The 20233-nt window shown below is 47.3% G+C and overlaps 1 protein-coding gene across 2 annotated transcripts in view; it reads left to right on the top strand.

The window, feature by feature from the left end:
• The first annotated feature begins 1242 nt into the window (after positions 1–1242).
• FOXK2 (forkhead box K2) overlaps positions 1243–20233 on the top strand; it is a 72618-nt gene continuing 53627 nt past the window's right edge. For both annotated transcript variants that reach the window (XR_005364095.1, XM_038546205.1), the window contains exon 1: positions 1243–1655. Coding sequence is in view for 1 of the 2 variants with exons in the window: in XM_038546205.1 (XP_038402133.1) it covers positions 1243–1655 (413 nt within the window). In the remaining variant the exon portion in view is untranslated. The remainder of the gene's footprint in view (positions 1656–20233) is intronic.

Raw genomic sequence — 20233 nt, 5'->3', positions numbered from 1 at the left:
CTGCGTCTGGACTAGCCTGGATGCTCGGCGCACATCTGAATGGAAGAACAAGTCTAGGTAAGCCTGGGTCCGTGTGTGCCTTGCACATCTCTGCCTTCAGGTCCCCGTGCAGGGAGCAGCGGCTGCCTGCCTCGCGGGCGTCTTCGGGTGCTGCCTGCGCCCCGCGCCGAGCCGTCCCGCATGGCGCCCTCGGGTCCTCCTCCTCGCACGCAGGCCGACGGCTCCGAGCTGCCGGTGGGCTCGCCGCTCTGTGCAGCCTCTGACCTGGCGCCCTGAGTGTCCCCGCACCTGGGGGGGGGGGGTTCTTCTCAGGACCGTGCGACCCCTACCATTGCTGCTCGGCAAGACCCGGCTTTTCGTCGAGGGGCGTGATGACCACGTGCAAGGACGCCACGGACACGCATCCGTGCGAGGCTCCAGCACCTCCCCGTCGGCGCGAGGGTGGGTTTCAGGCTCGCGCGTGCCGCCGCCGCTGAGGCGCTTCGCGGGCCTGTGCGCGTCTGCGAACCGCACGTCGGGGGAGGCCGGTGGGGCCCGCGGGGGCAGGCCCCCTGCCTGGGCCTCCGGGTGCTTCGCCGTCCGCTGCCTCGTGCTGTTGCTTGTTTCCTGAAAGACGTGCTTTTCCGGCGACCCGCACCCCGACTGCGGGGCTTGACCTCCAGCGGCCGGCCAGGCGCCTCCGCAGCTCGCCCGCGAACCGGAGGCTCCCGCTTGCCGCTTCCACACTCCGACCTCGTGTACTGAGCCGTGGGCGCGGACCCGCCGGGGCAAGTCGGCGCTCCGCCGGGGGGGGCTCCGCGGTGCCACCCGCGGGCGCTCGGGCAGCTCCGTGTGCCGGGAGCCCCCCCTCCCCGTCCCCGCGCCCGCCCCGCCCCCGCGCGCCACCCGGGCCGCCGCCCCGCCGCGACCTCGACCCGCGGCCAGCCCCCCGCAGCCCCGCGCCGGCCGCGCTCCGCCCCGGGTTTTCCAGGCCGCTGGGGCCGCGCCTGCGCCATGCGCCGCGGAGGACGTGCGGGCTCCCGGACGGCGTGCGTGCCCATTGGCCGGCCGCGGTAGCCCCACTGCTGCGCGCGCGCCCATTGGCCAGCGCGGCCGTCCGTCAGCGGCGCCCGCCGGCTCGCAGCGCGCCGCGCGTGTCCCGCCCCTCGCCGCCGCTCGTCGCTCGCCGGCCGGCGGCCTCGCGCGGCCCTCAGCTCCGTGGCGGCGGCGGCGGCGGAAGGCGGCCCGGGCCCTCGCAGGCCCATGGCGGCGGCCGCGGCGCTCCCGGGCGCGGGCGGGCCTCCCGCGGGCGGCGGGGCCGGGGGCGGCGGGGGCGCGGGCGGCGGGTCCCCGCCGGGCGGCTGGGCCGTGGCGCGCCTCGAGGGCCGCGAGTTCGAGTACCTGATGAAGAAGCGCTCGGTGACCATCGGGCGCAACTCGTCGCAGGGCTCGGTGGACGTGAGCATGGGCCACTCGAGCTTCATCTCGCGGCGCCACCTCGAGATCTTCACGCCCCCGGGCGGCGGCGGCCATGGCGGGGCGGCCCCGGAGCCGTCGGCGCAGCCCGGGCCCGACGCGGGCGGCGACTTCTACCTGCGCTGCCTCGGCAAGAACGGCGTGTTCGTGGACGGCGTGTTCCAGAGGCGCGGGGCGCCGCCGCTGCAGCTGCCGCGCGTGTGAGTGGGCCCGGGCCGCAGCGCCCCCCGTGACCCCCGTGACCCCCCCACGACCCTGCACGTGGGCCGGCGCGCCTTCCCGGGACCCCCGCCTAGTTGGCAGCCCCCCCGTGCGCGCCCCGGCCGCGACCCGAAACCTGTTTTCTTGACTCAGAATCCGAATCCCCCCCGATGGCCGCCCGGAGACTTCCTTTCCGCGCTGAGGTGCCTGAGGAGATGTGTTCTGGGCCGCAGGGACTCCCCTGCCGCCGTGGGTATAGCGGCCCCACACGTCGCAGACGCCTCCCGACACGCTCTAGAGTCTGCACCTTGAAATTTGGGGAAAACTGGGCGCTTCCCAGCACGACTCTGCTTTTCAGGCCGTCGAGGAGCTGGGACCTGTTAGGAGGGGGCGCGGCCGTTATGGGGGCTTCCCCGGGGGCAGTCGGGTCGCGGCCCGGCCATTCCGCTTGCGCCTCTGGTTCTGTGAAGTTACCGTTTACTTTGCAAAAAAACAAAACAAAAAAAACCCAAGGCTGCTGTCTAGGAAATGCTAATTACTCCTCAGGGGCTGCTTTCTAGATCGTTGCAAATGCGGCCTTTGTCCACAAACACGTTTTTAACCGCTTTCAGTTTCTGGGGATGCTGATAAGAGCTGTTGCTTTTCCTTAATTCCCTGATTTTTGTACGTGGCGGGCTGTGCTCCGGTGCTCGGGCGGCCGGAAAGCTGCGCCCGCAGCTCCCGGGCCCGCTGAGGCCTCGTCGGGCGCGTGGCAGGGCTGTGGGGTGTGCGCCGCAGCCGCTGTCGGACCCCACACTTGGTTGTTGACAGACAACTTGGTGTCGCGGCAAAGGATTTTGTGTCTTTGCTCTGAGGGTCTTGAAGTTCTTAGGGGAAATTCTCTGATTGTCATGGGCCACGCCTGTTCGTGTTGACACGCTAAGGATCCGAGGTTGACTGTTGGCGAGGGAGCAGAAATCAGACCCCCTTTGAGGGGTACAGTGAGCCCTGAAGAAGGGCTGAGCAACAGGCAGAGCCGCTGGGAAGGTCTGGGGCTGCCAAGGCTTCCACGAGCCCTGCACTTCATAGGGACCCAGGGATTCTTTTTCACAGAAGGATTTTGACATTGTTAGAGCGTGAAGTGCGTGGGTAACTGGTAGGACTTTGGAGCACCTCTCTTCTGCATGTCTGCTGTAGAGGGGTTAACATACAGGTGCATGAAAGAAACGGTGAAAAGACAGTTGGTACTAGTAAAACGTAGATAAGAAACGTTTTAAAAATCTCCTCCTTGAAACTAAAGTTGGTTTTACAAGTTCTTTCTAAGTTTAAAAAGTCAAGTGCCTAAGTTTAAAAGCATGTGTGATTTAGAGCCATTATGCAGATTTGTCCGCCGAATTGAAAATCCCCATACAAGTTTTAAAAAGGCGCGATCCATGGTTGGTCTCTGATTTGAATGACAGTGATTTTTAAGTCCAATTCCGATTTTAGAGAGAATTTGTATTTGTAGTTAGTATTTGTATTTGCTAGAAATTTACATGCAGAAAACTTGCAAAGTGCATAAGTAATTTAGGCTTGAAGTACGGTTCATTGTTTTATTAAAATACCAAATAATGTACTAATTTAAGGGGAAGAGAGAAAGATGAGGATCATGATCCTGTGTGTTGGGTGTTGTATTTTAAACAGTTGGGGTAAGGTCTGAATACAAATGGTTTCTCCATGATGATTGGTGGGCCCAGCTGGAGTCCTCAAGTGTGTGAGCATGCACATGACTGCCAGGGTGTGTGGTTTCCAGAAAACAGGTGATTTCCACAAATCCTTGATTTTCAGCCAAGCATGTGGGGCTGTGTGTACAGATATGTAAAGTTTTTCCTCTTCAGAAGTGTCTAACTCACTGGAGGGGCAGGTGTTACTAGTACTGGGCGGGCAGTTCTCTGGGGTGGACTCAGTCGAAGAACCCTGGGCCACCTGTGTGTGTGTGTGCGTGGGGGGTGCTCCTAGGAGTGAGCAGGTGGACGCGGCCTCAGGGGTGTCCCTGGCCAGTAGCCTAGTGCTGAAGAAGGTGGGATCGAGCCTGGAAGGAACCTGGGGCCTGGTTGTGGAGTGTGAGGTTTGCCTGGGCCTGGGCGGGGAGGATTTTTAGTGTGGTCGGTGACAGAATGAAGAATGTCCTCTTTAAGGACAAGGTCCTTATTTTTTAGGGTCTTGGTCTGGTGCCTGAGTGGGCAATAAAGTGTTTTAGGAAGATCTGCTGCACGGGAATGCCTGGCTGTGTTGTTGCTCTTGTTGTTGCCATGGAAGCAAACTAAGTATAATTTATAAATAAAAATAAGCAACTCTTTAACAGTTGTTCACATACTTTGAAATGTCAAGTGAGTTTGACATATTTTTGATCAGAAAGGCCCTAGACTATCTAATAAGCCAAACCAATAGAACACGATGAATTTACTGTTGCTGCAAGCTGTTTAACACCTGAAATTACATTTGTGTTTTAGAAGAGTGACCCTGTTCCTGTGCTAGGTTAGCTGCCAATCACTCATGATACAGCCCTTCCTTCCTTCTTGTATGGCATGTTTTAACTTGCAGATTAAGTTTGGTAATGTCACATCTGAAGACTTTCTCATTAAATCAGAGATAGCATCCTCGAAGGTTGGGAACTGAAGAAAGGTGAGCAGAGAGGCTTCTGGAGCTTGCCAGGCGAAGACTCCAAGAAGAGAACTGAAGGGATTCACAGTGACTTGGTCCTGCTCAGAAATGGGCATGGGGCAGAACTGAAGATTCCCAGAGAATACCAGTAACAGAGGGAAATAAGCAGAGTTCCAGGAGGGGAGATGGCCTCAGGAAAGGGCAGTGACTCACATGTCACCAATGTCATGTTCCATGAGGAGCCATGGCCTTGGCAGTCAGGACCTCTTGGAGGATGAGGAATGAGGCTGGGTGTGGGGCTGGAGAATGAGGGGAAGTGAGAGTGTGAGAACTTTGTGAGGCAGGAGGCTGTTGTAAGGAGGATGGAGGTAAGAGTAGGCTTAGGAGGAGTGGAGACCCTCTGGGTCACCAGGGTAAAGTGGGTAAGGAACCCCTGAGAGACATGGCCGAGGCCTGGTTGGACGCAGAGTGGACACAGGCAAGGTGTGAAGGATGACAGGGTTCCCGGTAGAAGATCCAGTGGGGGATGTCTTGTTTGAAGACCAGAGTAGACTGCTAGTGAGGCCTGTTGTGTTTTCTTGTTCCAGGGCTGCAGGGTTGGTTGAGATGCCTTCCTTTTATGACCTGAGACTGACCAACTTGTATGCAAAGCTGAGAAAGGGACCCAAGGTTGCTGGGCTCCGGGACCCAGGCCTAGGTGACGGGTTGTGGCGTATGCATAGTAGAGGGGCAGAGGTGCTTTGCGCTTTGAAAAGTGCTCAGTGTACAAATGAATTGCTTTTAATGACCACTGTGAACTTTTCTTTGAAAGCTATAATATGTTTTCATTTGCCAAATTGAGATACATTTTATCACTGATTTGTAGATATTGAGAACACAGGGCAGCTATTTTAACATAATTGTCAGTTTACTAAGTTAAAAATAACCCAACAACCGGGTTAACTTCCACTTCACTTAGTCTGTAGTAATTCTTTCAGTGGTAAAACTCTATTTTTTAAGATTTTACCCATTTATTCATGATAGACATAGAGAGAGAGAGAGAGAGAGAGGCAGAGACACAGGCAGAGGGAGAAGCAGGCTCCACGCAGGGAGCCCGACGTGGGACTCGATCCCGGGTCTCCAGGACTGCGCCCCGGGCCAAAGGCAGGCGTTATACCGCTGAGCCACCCAGGGATCCCCAACTCAGTTTATTTTAATGTTATTTAATGTTTAATGAGTGGTTTAAGATGGTTTAGATTTAAAATAATTTGAATTTATAACATCTTTTGAGAGACAAGCCTGTGTGGGAGGACTTGTAACCTGCGGTGGTCATATGTGTACTGACTGTATCAGATGGTGAGGAGGGGCTCTGGAGCTGGACACTCTGCGGCTAGATTCCCGCCCTGCCACTTAACCTGTTTGAATATTTGTTCTCTCCTGTGTAACCTGGGATAACAATTGTCTGACATTGCATGATACAACTAGCCCCGTGTCAGTGTCCCTGCTACATTAGGGGCTTGCATGTGTTTTGTCCATCACCTGTCCTGGTGTGAAGGAGCCCATGAGGACTTAATGTGCCAGAAAATGTGTCACGAGGGCATGAGGAATTAATGTGCCAGAAAATGTGTCACGAGGGCAGCAGTGTTCCCAAGGGCCAGTACTCTTTAGCTTGCCCGTAGCTCCATATACACGCACACATGCCTGCAGTAAATTGATCTAGGGCCTCTTGGAGTAAGTGAAGTTTGAAGTTCCTTTAGCTGGGAGAAGTTGGCCCCTTCCTCCTAGCACCTGAGCACAAAAACAGGTGGTGGGATGTGGTTGGTGTTGTCCAGCAGGCTGGGCCAGGAGAGGTCCATTGGTGGTGCCCTCCCTCCTGAAGCCTCTGTTCTGGTTCGGTTCCATTCCAAAATGTAAGCATCACCACAAAGCTTTCCTGATTCAGGGGAAAAAGAAACATGCCTCTGCCTTAGGTGCAAAGTCAGGGAAGGGAACTGGTTAAAAGTTATGTCCTGTTTGTGGTCTGATTCGAAGGATACTTGTTCATTAATGCCATTGGCCAAACCGTTGTTTTGGAAGTTAAGGATGGCTTCTCCCTCCATTTGAAGAACTTTGTGGTTTACAGTTCAGTTTTTAAAACTGCTTTACTTCTTGAAGTGTAAGGAACCACATATACTTTGGAAACTTGGGCTATGATTTCTTTCTGGGAGGCAGCGTAGACCTGAAGCTGGACTCCTCTGCAGGCCGGTAGTGTCACTGGAGTGCTTTCCAGGCTGGCAGTGGTGCTCAGGACCCCTTAGTAGTGGTGGGTCATGGAGCCTCTTCTCAGGACTAGCAGGCCACTGGCCCTTTGTGCTATCAGGCTAAGGAAGGGGAGAGATGTTCCCTCTTGATCATCTTGTGCTTAGGTTTCTTTCTGTTGGTCTTCCCTGGTGTGGGGACTTGAGTCCCATCTGTGTTTGTGTCCCCTGGAAATGGCACAGAGCCATCATCGCTTGGTATAGATCCAAAATACGTGTACCCATTGAGTGCTGATTTAGGACGATACTGTTATGTCAACGTTCTCAAGTGCTGATCATATGTCTAGTGATGGGATTCCAGTCACATGTGACCCCCCCACCTCATTACCAGTACTTCTGTCTAGATCCACAGTTGCAGAAGCTCAGCAAAGCTTCATGCATAATTGGTGGAAATATTCCAGAAGATGAGACTATTATAGTAACAACAGATTTTTCCATTGTGAAAATACAACTATTCTTGCTTTGCTGAGGAGAAAGGTGTTTTTTTGTTTTGTTTTGTATTTTTGAAAATGAAGAGGGTTTCTAAAATAAGGAAACTTTTAATGAAAGCAAATTAACATCTTGGGTAGTGTTCTTATCTCTTTAACATTTCTGCATAGCTCATGTTTTCTTTTATGTTTGGGTTTTGGAGGAGTTTACAATATCTTAAATAATGATGATATAGTAAGTCGGCTCCCACGCTTCCAGTCCCAGTTTTTGATGAAGATTTTTTGAATATGCTAATGAAACAATATACTAGGGTTTGTTTAAGGCACACATCACCACTTCTGTGATTTGAAGCAGTTTGAATACCACAAGGTAATAACTGCTGTCATCCCAGGAAGTGCTTACTTACATGGGGAGATTAGGAAGCACTTTTTAGAAAGCCTTTCCTTGGGCACATGGGTGGCTCAGTTAGCTAAGTGTCTGACTCTTGATTTTGGTTGAGGTCATGATCTTGGAGTCATGAAATCTAGCCCCAGGTCAGGCTCTGTGGTCATCCTGGAGTTTGCTTGAGATTCTCTCCCTCTCCCTCTGTCCCTTCCCTTCCCCAATTCCACGCACATGCGAGTGCACTCTAAAAAAAAAAAAAAACAAAAAAACTGCCTTTCCTACGTCCATCAATTTCTTTTTTTTTAAGATTTATTCATTCATTCATTCATTCAGAGAGAGAGAGAGAGACAGGCAGAGAGACAGGCAGAGGGAGAAGCGGGCTACATGCAGGGAGCCCGACATGGGACTAGATCCTGGACCTCCAGGATCATGCCCTGGGCTGCAGGCGGCGCTAAACCGCTGCGCCACCAGGGCTGCCCCATCCATCAATTTCTAGAATGTATGGTGCTCTGTTGAGAATTCCATAGGGATTTTAGACATTATTTGGTTTTTGCTGCAGTTTGTCTTTTGGGATAGAATGGGTGTGTGTCTTAACCAGTGAAAGATATTAGAGTACAACATTGGTTCTTACCGGGATCCCCTTCCCTTCCTGGGACATTTGGCAATATCTGGAGACATATTAGGTTGGCACAACTGGGAGTGGGGTGCTGCTTCCGGCATCTAGTGGGCCAGGGCCGTTGCTAAACATAATGCACAGGATGGTCCCCCACAACAGATAATGATCCAGCCCCAGATGTCAGTAGTGGAGAGGGAGACCCTCCCCCCCCCCCAAGCACAATCTTATGGCAGTTGATAATGACAGTTGGTGCTATTGTGAGTGGATCTTAGTAATTTTTTTACATACGGTATCTTCTTAAAATCTTTAAGCTAACAAAACATTTGTTTCAAGTTCAGTGGCAGGCACCTTTCTAAAAAGCCTGAGGTGGAGAGGCCTGATGTGGAATCACCCTTTGCAGTTTTGGAAGTACACTCAACAGAACATCTTCTATAAATTTAGGTTGTATGATTGGTCTTAGTATTTTAGGAAGTAGCCCAGTGTTCTCCCTCTTGGAATGTGTACTCTCAGGCATATCTTTTTGGCTTTAGTTAGATTGCTAAGATTATTGTAAAAACATTTACAGTTAATGTGGGGAAAGAGACTGAATTGTTCTGGTGGGGTGGTTCCTTTTTTTTTTTTTTGGTCTTGATTCCCCTGAAAAATGACTGATGATGTGAGGGAGTATGACATTAATGTCATTACAACCACATTACAAAAAACTGCTGTCAGATGTCATTTTCTCATGGTATTTTGTCATAATAATTGGCAGTTTGAAATTCATCTTTTGACTTTTACTTGAACAGATGAGATACAAAAAACCCTAAACAAGTAAGTTGGACACTTAATGTTATGTTTTTTCTGCTCTTTCAGTATATAGTAGCATTTTGAGTGTGTAGGTGTTTTAACAATACTGCATTTTTGCCTGTGTCCTGTATTTTCACTGCAAACATTTTTGCCACGTAACTAATTAGCTGTAAGGCAATTTTGTTGTAAAAGATAAAATTGTGAGGGCAGCCCCGGTGGCTCAGCGGTTTAGCGCCGCCTTCAGCCCAGGGCCTGATCCTGGAGACCTGATCCTGGAGGCCTGATCCTGGAGTCCCACGTCGGGCTCCCTGCAGGGAGCCTGCTTCTCCATCTGCCTGTGTCCCTGCCTCTCTCTCTCTCTCTCTCTCTCTCTCTCTCCTCTCTGTGTATTCTCATGAATAAATAAATAAAATCTTAAAAAAAAAAGAGATAAAATTGTGAAAAAATAAAAGAGGGATATTTATTTAAAAAGACTCCATGAGGGCAGCCCCGGTGGTGCAGCGGTTTGGTGCCGCCTGCAGCCTGGGGTGTGATCCTGGAGACCTGGGATCGAGTACCACGTCGGGCTCCCTGCGTGGAGCCTGCTTCTCCCTCTGTCTGTGTCTCTGCCCCTCTCTCTGTGTCTATGAATAAAAAAATAAAATCTTTAAAAAAAAAGACTCCATGAAACATGAAAAATGAGTAACAAAATTAAAAAGACTTTATTGCTGAGAAGACTGAGGGTCTCTCAGTTCCTGGTGTCCAATAGGTGCTAGGTCAAGTCTTAGGTCCCCTCTCTCTGTTCTTTAGAGGGCAGTTTTCCCGGGTTTTCACTTAAGAACCAAATCACAGGTTACTTGTTATTTCCTTCTGTGTGTTTCTCTCCACAAAGGAAAGATTGAGGGTGAGCTAAAAATGAGTAATGCAGGCACCCCATCAGTGTATGTTCATCAAACTACTGGATCGGTGTCAAGCACTGCTTGGGCAGGGGTGGTGAGAGTCTCCTCCCCATGTGATCAGGCTATTTAATCTCTCAGCCTAAGGATTCTCTTCTGTAAACATGGATATTACTGAATTGACCTCATGGGGTTGTGGTGTGGATTGCCTTTGCCTGATCTAGGAGAATTGGCTGAGTAAATATCAATATTTTTTTTAAAGAAAAATATTTAAATTTCTTGTCTCAAGTATTTTGGAGAGTTTAATCCATTTATGTTTAAAGTGATTACTGGTAGGGAAAGTCTTCAGCTGTTCTGCTGTTCTGTCTTACAGTTTTGTTGTCCTTCATTTTCTTCCTAACAGCCTGATTTTGTGTTTAGTTGATGGATTGATTAATTTCTTTCTTTCTTTCTGTAGTAAACTGTTGTGATTCTCTTATTTATTTTTGTGTATATTTTAAAGATATTTTCTCTGTGGTTACCATGTGGATTTTATTTAACATCCTAAATTTAAAGCCATCTATTTTTGAATTGGTACCAACCTCAAAAATTCTCCTCCTGTGTATTTCCTTCCTCCTCCCTTTTATGTTGTCACAGATTACATCTTTATACATTCTGTTCCAAATAACATATTTATAATTTTTTAGGCATTTGTATTTTGAATTCTGTGGAAAAAAGTGGAATTACAAATCAAAATTACAATAATACTAACTTTTCTATATTCTCATGTATTTACCTTCACTGGAGATCTTTATTTCTTCTTCTTTTTTTTTTTTTTTAACATTTTTATTTATTAGAGGAGGGTGTAGGGAGCACGAGTCAGGGGAGGGGCAGAGGGAGAAGCAGACTCGCCACTGAGCAGGGAGCTGATGCGGAACTCAAACCCAGGAGGAGGACTCTGAGATTATGACCTGAAGTGAAGGCACATGCTTAACTAATTTAGCCCCCCAAGTGACCCTCTTCATGTGGTTTTGAGTAACTGTTTTTTTTTTTTTTTAAAGATTTATTTATTTATTTTATGATAGACATAGACAGAGACACGGGAGGAGGGAGAAGCAGGTTCCATGCTGGGAGCCCTATGCGGAACTCGATCCTGGGACTCCAGGATCGTGCCCTGGGCCAAAGGCAGGCGCCAAACCGCTGAGCTACCCAGGGATCCCCTGTTTAGTGATCTTTAATTTTCATCTGAATGATTCCCTTTGGCCTTTCTAATAGGGCAGGCCTAGTGTTAATTCCCTCAATTTATTGAGGAATGTCTTAATTTTTCTCATTTTTGAAGAACGGATTTGCCAGATATAATTCAGTAGAGAGCTTTAATTTTTAAATTTATTTTACTTTTATCACTTTAAATGTCATCCCACTGTCTTCTGGCCTTCATGGTTTTTTTTTCTTCTTCTTTTTTCCTCTTTTCCTTTTCTTTTTTTTCTTCTTTCTTTTCTTTCTTTCTTTTCTTTTTCTTTTTCTTTTTTCTTTTTTTCTTTTTTCTTTTTTTTCCCATCCCCCGCCTTCATGGTTTTGGATGAGAAGTTAGCCATTAACCTTATTGAGAGTCCTTGTATGTGACAGTTTGTTTTGCTCTTGCTGCTCAAGAGTCTCTCTGTCTTTCGATGGTTAATTATAATGTCCTGATGTGGGTCCTTTGAGTTTGTTCTATTTGGAGTTTATGGAGTTTCTTGGATTTGTAGGTTTATGTCTTTGATTAGATTTAAGATTTTTTGGCCATTATTTTTTCTTTTTTTTTTTTTAATTTTTTTTTTTTTTACGTTTTTATTTATTTATGATAGTCACAGAGAGAGACATGGTTGTTCTGAAGTCTTTGTCTAGGGATGCCTGAGTGGCTCAGCGGTTGGGTGTCTTTGGCTCAGGGTGTGATCCCGGATCCAGGATCAAGTATAGGACTCCTTTGCGGGGAGCCTGCAAAGTCTCTGCAAAGAGAGTCTGCCTCTCTTTCTGTGTGTCTCATAAATAAATAAATAAATCTTTATTTTATTATTATTTTTTTATAAAGATTTTATTTATCTATTCATGAGAGACACAGAGAGAGAGAGAGAGAGAGACAGAGACACAGGCAGAGGGAGAAGCAGCTCCATGCAGGGAGCCCTATGTGGGACTCGATCCTGGGACTCCAGGATTACGACCTGGGCCGAAGGCAGGTGCTAAACCTCTGAGCCACCCAGGGATCCCATAAATAAATCTTTAAAAAAAAAAAAATAAAGTCTGTTTAGCAAGGCTTGTGTCTCACCTTCTTCAGAGATGATTTCTCCTTTTTTTTTTTTTTTTTTTTTTTTTAAGATTTTATTTGAGAGCAAGACAGTAAGTGAGAGAAAGCACAAGCTGGGGGAGAGTCCCAACGTGGGACTTGATCCCAGGACCCTGGAATCATGACCTGAGCTGAAGGCAGATGCTTCACCCACTGAGGCACCCAGGTGCTCCATAGCGATGGTTTTTGTTCATTTATTTTGTTCTTTTGACCAAGTCATGCTTTCTTGTTCTTTGTGTGCCTTATGATTTGTTGTCTTTGAAAACATTTGGCTATTACGATATAGTAACTCTAGAAATCAGATTTGATTTATCCAAACTATTAATGCAAATATTTTATTCCTTGACAGCATAGTCCCTGAAGTCTTGTTTCATATCTTGTGTTTAGCTGGTGTTTCGACAGAGATTTCCTGAACATCGGCAGCTCTCCTGTCTCCTATTCTTTTAAATTGGCTCTTTGCCTGGGCCCTCCTTCAGCTCTTGATCAGGCTTGCACTATGCCTAGGATTCAGCCCAAGTGGAAACCCAGAGTCTTCTCAGGTCTTGTGTAAGCATGCATCTTGCCCTTGACATGTGTGGGGTATTCTGAACTTAATATGACCTGTTACTTTTTTAAAAAACGATTTTTATTTATTCATGAGAGACAGAGAGAGAGAGAGAGAGAAAGAGGGAGGCACAGACACAGGCAGAGGGAGAAAAGCAAGCTCCAGCAGGGAGCCCGACATGGGACTCATTCTTGGGTCTCCAGGATCACACCCTAGGCCGAAGGCAGCGCTAAACCACTGAGCCACCCGTGCTGCCCAACCTGTTACTTTTTTTTTTTTTAATTTTTATTTATTTATGATAGTCACAGAGAGAGAGAGAGAGAGAGAGAGAGAGAGAGGCAGAGACACAGGCAGAGGGAGAAGCAGGCTCCATGCACCGGGAGCCCGACGTGGGATTCGATCCCGGGTCTCCAGGATCGCGCCCTGGGCCAAAGGCAGGCGCCAAACCGCTGCGCCATCCAGGGATCCCCCAACCTGTTACTTTTGAATGGCCTAATTTCCCAGAGAAACTCCCCAGCTTTTACCTTAGGTAATGTATTGTATGTTTGGACTGTAATCTTTTGCCACAGGTTCTGAGGGCTGTTACTCAACTTGCAGTGTTTTCAAGCTTTTTCAGCCTGAATTAAATGAAACACCACAGGGGTGCCTGTGTCACTCCTTCAGGTAGCTTGTGACAGGTTAGAATAGATATACACAATAAATGTGAACCCCAGAACCAGGAAAACAGCCCCATACTGGCAAACCAGGCTGCCACCACTCACCACTCTGAGACTGTGTTTGCTTAAGACCGTTTGTGCTTCAACACCAAGGCCTGCTGCTGCCCTGCCAAAGAGGGTAGGCAGGAGCAGGAGCATCTAAAACCTGCCTGCCATTCCGTGGTGCCTCTCTCCTGATGCAGCACTTGGTGATTGCAGACTTCTGACTGCCTTGCAGAGTTTTCACACATTGGTTCTGACAGTTGCTGCTTGTTTTCCTGTGTGTGTGTGTGTGTGTGTGTGTGTGAATGAGAACTTAGAGGTTCTTACCTGAAGGTGTCACTTCTGATGGTCAGTTTTTTTTTTTTTAAGATTTTATGTATGTATGTATTTATTTATTCATTCATTCATTCATTCATGAGACAGAGAGGCAGAGACACAGACAGAGGGAGAAGCAGGCTCCATCCAGGGAGCCCGACGTGGAACTCAATCCCAGGTCTCCAGGATTATGGCCTGGGCTGAAGGCGGCGCTAAACCACTGACCCACCCAGGCTGCCCTGGTCAGTTCTTTTGAGTGAAAGTTTTAGTCCTTTTAATTTTCATTTTTCTCATTTTGCACTGAGTGTGAAATAGTAGCAGTTCTTTTTCTTGGATTTAGTGATGTGACAACATTTGAGTAAAATTAAATTTATTATCTCGTTTTTATTTTTTTATTTTTATTTATTTTTTAATTTTTATTTATGATAGTCACACACACACACACACACACACACACACACACACACAGAGGCAGAGACATAGGCAGAGGGAGAAGCAGGCTCCATGCACCGGGAGCCCGACGTGGGATTCGATCCCGGGTCTCCAGGATCGCGCCCTGGGCCAAAGGCAGGCACCAAACCGCTGTGCCACCCAGGGATCCCAATATTATCTCATTTTTAAAAAATGAAATAGAAGTATGGAAAAATTTCTAGGGACACCTGGGTGGCTCAGCAGTTGAGCGCCTGCCTTCGGCCCAGGGCATGATCCCAGAGTCCCGGGATTGAGTCCCTCATCGGGCTGGTTCTCTCTCAGCCTATGTCTCTGCCTCTCTTTGTGTGTCTCATGAATAAATAAATAAAATCTTTTTTAAAAAAATTCTAAATTACCTTGAGTGCAAAATAACATGAAAATCAGACTGTCATTTGTAATAAGTCTGTCTTGGCTATTAGTAATTTGTTAGGATCTGTACTTTGAATTAGGAAATAGGAAATTCTTCAGTGGTCTTACAGCTGTTGATATGTTTTTATTTTCTTTAAAATCACCCTCCTCTAAAGCCAAGACCATAATAGTGATTTTTGTTAAAGAAATGTTTCCTGGGATTCCTGAGTGGCTTAGTCAGTTAAGTGTCTGCCTTCTACTCAGGTCTTGATCTTGGGGTCCTGGGATTGAGCCCCACATCACCTTGCATTGGGCTCCCTGCTCAGCAGGGAGTTTGCTTGTCCTTCTCCCTCTGCCCTTCCCCTGCTCGCGTTTGTTTACTTTCTCTCTCAAATGAAAAAAAAAAAAAAAAAAGAAAAAGAAAGAAAGGAAAGAAAGGAAAGGAAGGAAGGAAGGAAGGAAGGAAGAAAAAGAAATAAAGAAAGAAAGAAAGAAAGAAAGAAAGAAAGAAAGAAAGAAAGAAAGAAAGAAAGAAAGAAAGAGAAAAGAAAGGAAAGGAAAGAAAGAAAGAAAGAAGAAATGTTTCCTAATACCTGCAGTCCTAGTCCTAGGAGGGACATTTTGTATTAAGGTAAAGGAAGAAATAATTTTGCTTTTAAGTTGCTACGATGTTTAAAAAATTTTTTTAAAAATTTTATTTATTCATGAGAGACACACACAGAGAGGCAGACACAGGCAGAGGGAGAAACAGGCTCCCTACAAGGAGCCTCATGTGGGACTGGATCCTGGGTCTCCAGGATCATGCCCTGAGCTGAAGGCAGACACTCAACCACTGAGCCACCCAGGGATTCCCAATGTTTTAAAATGTTACCGTGTACATAGCATGCCTGTAGGGAGGGTGGACTTCTTACCTATTGATGATAATGAAGATGGAATAGCAGCTGCCTGTGAGGACACACTGGCTTTCCCAGTGCCTACTCTCAGTTGCTCCATGAATTCTATTGAATTGATTCTTTTAAAGATTTTATTTATTTATTTATTTATCTATTTATCTTAGAGCACACATACAAGCATGAGTGGGAGGAGGGGGGAGGAGCAGAGGGTGAAGGACAGAGAATCTCAAGCAGACTCCAGGCTGAGCGTGGAGGTTGACGTGGGGCTTGATCCCATGACCCTGAGACCATGACCTGAGCTGAAGTCAAGAGTCGGCCACTCAACTGACAGAGCCACCCAGGTGCCCCTCTGTTGGATTGATTCTTGTCCCTATTTTAGGAGAGAGTTGAGGATTAGAGGGTATTACTCCAAAGGTGCATAGCTTAGAAATGCTAGATTCAAACCCACATCTAACTTTTTTGCCAATGTTCTTAATCACCAAGCTTTATTCAAAGCTAAAAAAACAGCCATAAATTAGAAGATGGGGAAATCTATAAGACAAACTAAAATAGATTTTTAGATTGCTCTGATTTATCTAATCTTTTTTTGGCATTTAGTTTATGTAAACTACACTGTGCTCAAAAAATACTAACATAGCCATTAAAATATATTTATCTACATAGAAAGAAGTTCCCATATTTAGCCGGAAAAGTTGAGGAACAGTATGTGTGGTGGAATTGTATGTAAGAGTTTGTGTGTGATATACTCCATGCATACCTAGATTTAAAACACCATTAAGGGATGCCTGGGTGGCTCAGTTGGTTAGGCGTCTCCTTTGCTCAGGTCATGGTCCCAGAGTCCCGGGATAGAACACCACACCGGCTCCCTGCTCTGCGGGAAGTCTGCTTCTCCCTCTCCCTCTGCCCTCCCATTTCCCCCTTTCATGTGCATGTATGCACACACTCTCTCTCAAATAAATAGATACAATCTTAAAAAAAAAAAAAACACTATTAAGATGACAAGAATATGTGTGTCCAAATGGGCATCTGTTATCTTTCTTTTTTTAAGATTTTATTCATTTTAGAAAGACCGAGATAGAGGGGGTACAAGCATGGAGTACAGGGAGAAGTAGGCTCCCCACTGAGCAGGGAGCCCAATTTGGGGCTCGATCCCAGGACCCTGAGATCATGATCTGTGCCGGAGGTAAGAGGCTTCACCATTAGAGCCAGCCCGGTACCCGCTTTTTTTTTTTTTTTTTTTTTAAGAATTGTTGTAAGGAGCATATATTTGTTTAATAAGGGAAGGTTACATCTCAAAGTTGTCTGCTCCGATTGAGACTACTCTGTTCTTTTAGGCGTACTAGTTACTTATATCCTACTGCGAGTACACCATATTCCACTCAGCGTCTAGACCCAGTGTCATTGCTTTACAACTGAGAAACTTCCTGTGTATGTCATATAATATATGAAGATACCAGTGGATGTTTTATTTTGTATTATGCTTTTGACGTGGAAGGGTATTAGTCTTGTCCTGAAATGTCGTGTCTTTTCTAGAGTAGGTTATGTCTACATATTGTGGTAACTGCCCATCAGTAGGTAACGTCACTTTTTTAGCTCTCAGGAATATTTTTAAAATAATCAGCAGTTTTCAAAAATTTGAGGTTTGCCCTATTCTAAAGGAGGACTTGGAAATAATATGGAATCGGTTGCTGGTATATATGTTGTATGGCATGTGTTGAGGTTTCTGTGTTGTTTGAATTGCCATCATAGGGCAGTGTAATAGCAATTGTAGTCCTTTCTGGCTTTCTGATTAGCAAAGAAAATCATGAAACGTAAGTGGTTGAGTTATTGGGTTTGTGCAAGTTTTTATCTATGAACACAGGCAAAGAATGCTTTTCTTTTTCAATTTTGAAAAAATGAGGGGTTGCTTCTAATTATGTGCCAGACTATCCTGTCTTTTGTTGGCATCCATGCTTTGATAGTTCACAGTCACTCTTCTCCTATCCTGTAGTAATGTGTCTTTTTTTGGATGTCTGGGCACCTGTCCTTGCTCTGATTGGAGAGGGCCCAGGGGTCTTTGGATGGCAATTGAGGCAGCTCAGGGGCTGAAGGGCACCTCCCTTGTTTAGATGTACATACTTTAAACTCTAGTATAAACATTGTTTCTGTCTGGTCTCAGCTTTCCTCTCTCCTTCCTGATGAGCCCACAGCTAGAATCTATGAGGACACTCTGCCTTGTCTTTTTGACTGGAGCGCCTAATGGTGGAGCTCCTTCATGCAGGGCTATGATGCAGAAGCCAAGGAGACATGACCCTGCCTTGGCAGAAGGCAGAAAGGTTGGTGTAGTCACTGTGGGGGTCAGGGAGAGGCGGGGGCAGGGAGGCTGGGGTCAACTGGCCTAGACACAGTCTAGAAAGCTGTGTACGTCGATCCATGGGTGGGGGTCCTGAGGCTGGCTAACACCTTGCCTGTCTGGGAGTTTGTCCTTTGCCATCCAGGGACCTCCAGTGGTGAGCAGAAGGGTGATCCCATGACCACATAAGGGGCTTGCTTGTTCCTGAGGAGAGGGGGGCTGGAAATCAATGGCAGAGCCAGGCCTGGGTCTGGCTGGTGACCAGACACAGAAGCTAGCAGAGGTTTGTTCAGGAGGCAAGTCTGCAGAACCTTGCGCTGACCACAGGAGAGAGATCTTTTGGGAATGTAGAAGGACGACCCAGTGCTTATAACTCAGTTCCTGGCATCCCCCACAAAGGCTGAGCATTGCTGTCCCTCACACAAACAGGTCCTGTTTCTGCAGCACATTCTTGCCTTCAGATCAGGTTTTGCAACCAAACAACACCAAAACGAGGCTTTGGGGATTTCAGAATTGTAGGTGAGTGATTGTAAATCCATAGAGTGTATTTCTCTCTTGTTCTAAAAATGCAAACCCATGGTGGCTCTTGTCTTCATGGTTTCTGATGGCCTGCAGAGCCTTAGCCCTCACCTCTGCATCCAGGCAGCAGGATGGTCACTTCCCCAAATTCCAGGTATTTCTGTGCATTTTCTTGCCTTGTGCCAGGATTTATGGCCATACCTGGCTGCAAGGGAGTATGGAAGCAGCCATCTCTAGGTGTTCTTTGGGAGGAGCAGGGATACCATGTTGGGCAGCTCGCAGAGGTGAAGGAAGTGTGGGTACAAGGCCTACTTCTGGACTCCTGTTGATGGTTCTTGTTGGTGTTGTTGATGAAGTCTGAACACACAGGAGGCAGAGCAAGTGCTATAAGCCCTACTGAAGAGTAACATGGAGTCACCTGGGTGGCTTCTATGCTTTTTGGCATTCATATATTTTTTTTTTTTTTTAGATTTTTTATCTATTCATTAGAGACAGAGAGAGGGAGAGAGAGGCAGAGACACAAGCAGAGGGAGAAGCAGGCTCCCCATAAAGAGCCTGATGCGGAACTTGATCCTGGGATCACACCCTGAGCCGAAAGCAGACTGCTAAGCCACCCAGGCGTCCCTAGCATTAATATTCTAATCCCATAGTGTTTTTTTTTTTTTTTTTCCGGATTTACCCTTTATTTACTTTTTTTTTTTACTGCACCTCTTTCATTCTGTGTAGTTCTTGTTTTGAGCTCCCTTTGACTTGTAGAGTACTAGAATCCAAGCTGGTGAAGCAGAAGCTCCACCATGGAGATGTATGAAATGAGGTGGTCTCAGGTGCTTCTCAAGGCCTATGATGTCTCTTCCCCTCTGTGGTATTTCTCAGTGTGGTATCCTTAGTCTCTTTCTGCAGGTGTGAATTTACTCCTGGCTGGAGGGAGAGGAAACGATGGGGAGGGGAAGGACCTAGGCTTGTGCTCCCAGGAAGTCACCTGTTTCACAATGTGAGAAGTGGAAGCACAGGGGTTGGTTCTGCATGGGCCATGAGCCACAGTGGGCAGGGTGCCGAGACCAGCAGCTAATCAGGACCGTGTGGGTGTGGAGGAGCACTAGGTCCTTGTCACAGGGCAGTATGTGTCCCTTGAGGTCCTGGGAGGAAACCCACACCCCATAGCCATGCTAACCAATGGGAAGTGATTGGATTTCATTTGGACATGTTAAATTGGAAGTGATGGGAAATCCTCCAGGGTTATATTAAGGCATAGATTATTTTGTTTTTTTATTTTTTTTTTCAAAAAAATTTTAATAAAGATTTTATTTATTCATGAGAGACACACAGAGAGAGGCAGACACACAGGCAGAGGGAGAAGCAGGCTCCTGCAGGGAACTCAGTCCCAGGACCCTGGGATCACAACCTGAGCCAAAGGCAGACCCTCATCTGCTGAGCTAGCCACCCAGGTGTCCTGGCTTTTTCAATATATATATATTTTTAAGATTTTATTTATTCATGAGACAGAGAGAGAGAGAGAGAGAGAGAGAGGCAGAGACACAGGCAGAGGGAGAAGCAGGCTCCATGCAGGGAGCCCAACGTGGGACTCGATCCCGGGTCCCCAGGATCAGGCCCCGGCCTGAAGGCGGTGCTAAACCACTGAGCCACCCGGGCTGCCCAGCTTTTTCAATTTTTTTATTTTTATTTTTTCAACTTTTTCAATTTTGACATCAGCTGAAAGCACAGCATTTTGCAGGTAAACCCAGTAAGGAGCAGATAGGATGTGCTGTCAGACTTGTGGGGTTTGTGGTCAAAGTGCCCCTGCCCAGATTCAGGATTCTTATCCCTTCATGCCCCATTCTATCTTAGCTCCCTCCCTACAAGAAGCATGGAAGGTGCAGGATTGTGTCTGCCTCACACCCCCTTGCTAGCTTCATTAGGGTCATCATGGTGACATGTTGGCCCTACTTCTTGGTAGTTAGAATTAAATACCCATGCTTGACCTCGTTCCCCCCTTCAGAGACTGATTAACTAGGGGAGGGCGCCATGGGATGGGTGAATGTGTTTTGAAAAAACTCCCCAGCAGTTTCTCGCAGGCATTCAACGTTAGAAAGCAACCCTTCAAGTACAGGAACGGGAAAGGAAAGGAAAGGAATAAAGGGAAAGGACAGGAACGGAAAGGAAAGGCGAGCGG

This window comes from Canis lupus, chromosome 9 (genome assembly GCF_011100685.1).
Source record: "Canis lupus familiaris isolate Mischka breed German Shepherd chromosome 9, alternate assembly UU_Cfam_GSD_1.0, whole genome shotgun sequence".
Classification (NCBI taxonomy): Eukaryota; Metazoa; Chordata; class Mammalia; order Carnivora; family Canidae; genus Canis; species Canis lupus.
The sequence above is the reverse complement of the archived record's forward strand: the minus strand, read 5'-3'. Positions and strand labels throughout refer to the sequence as shown.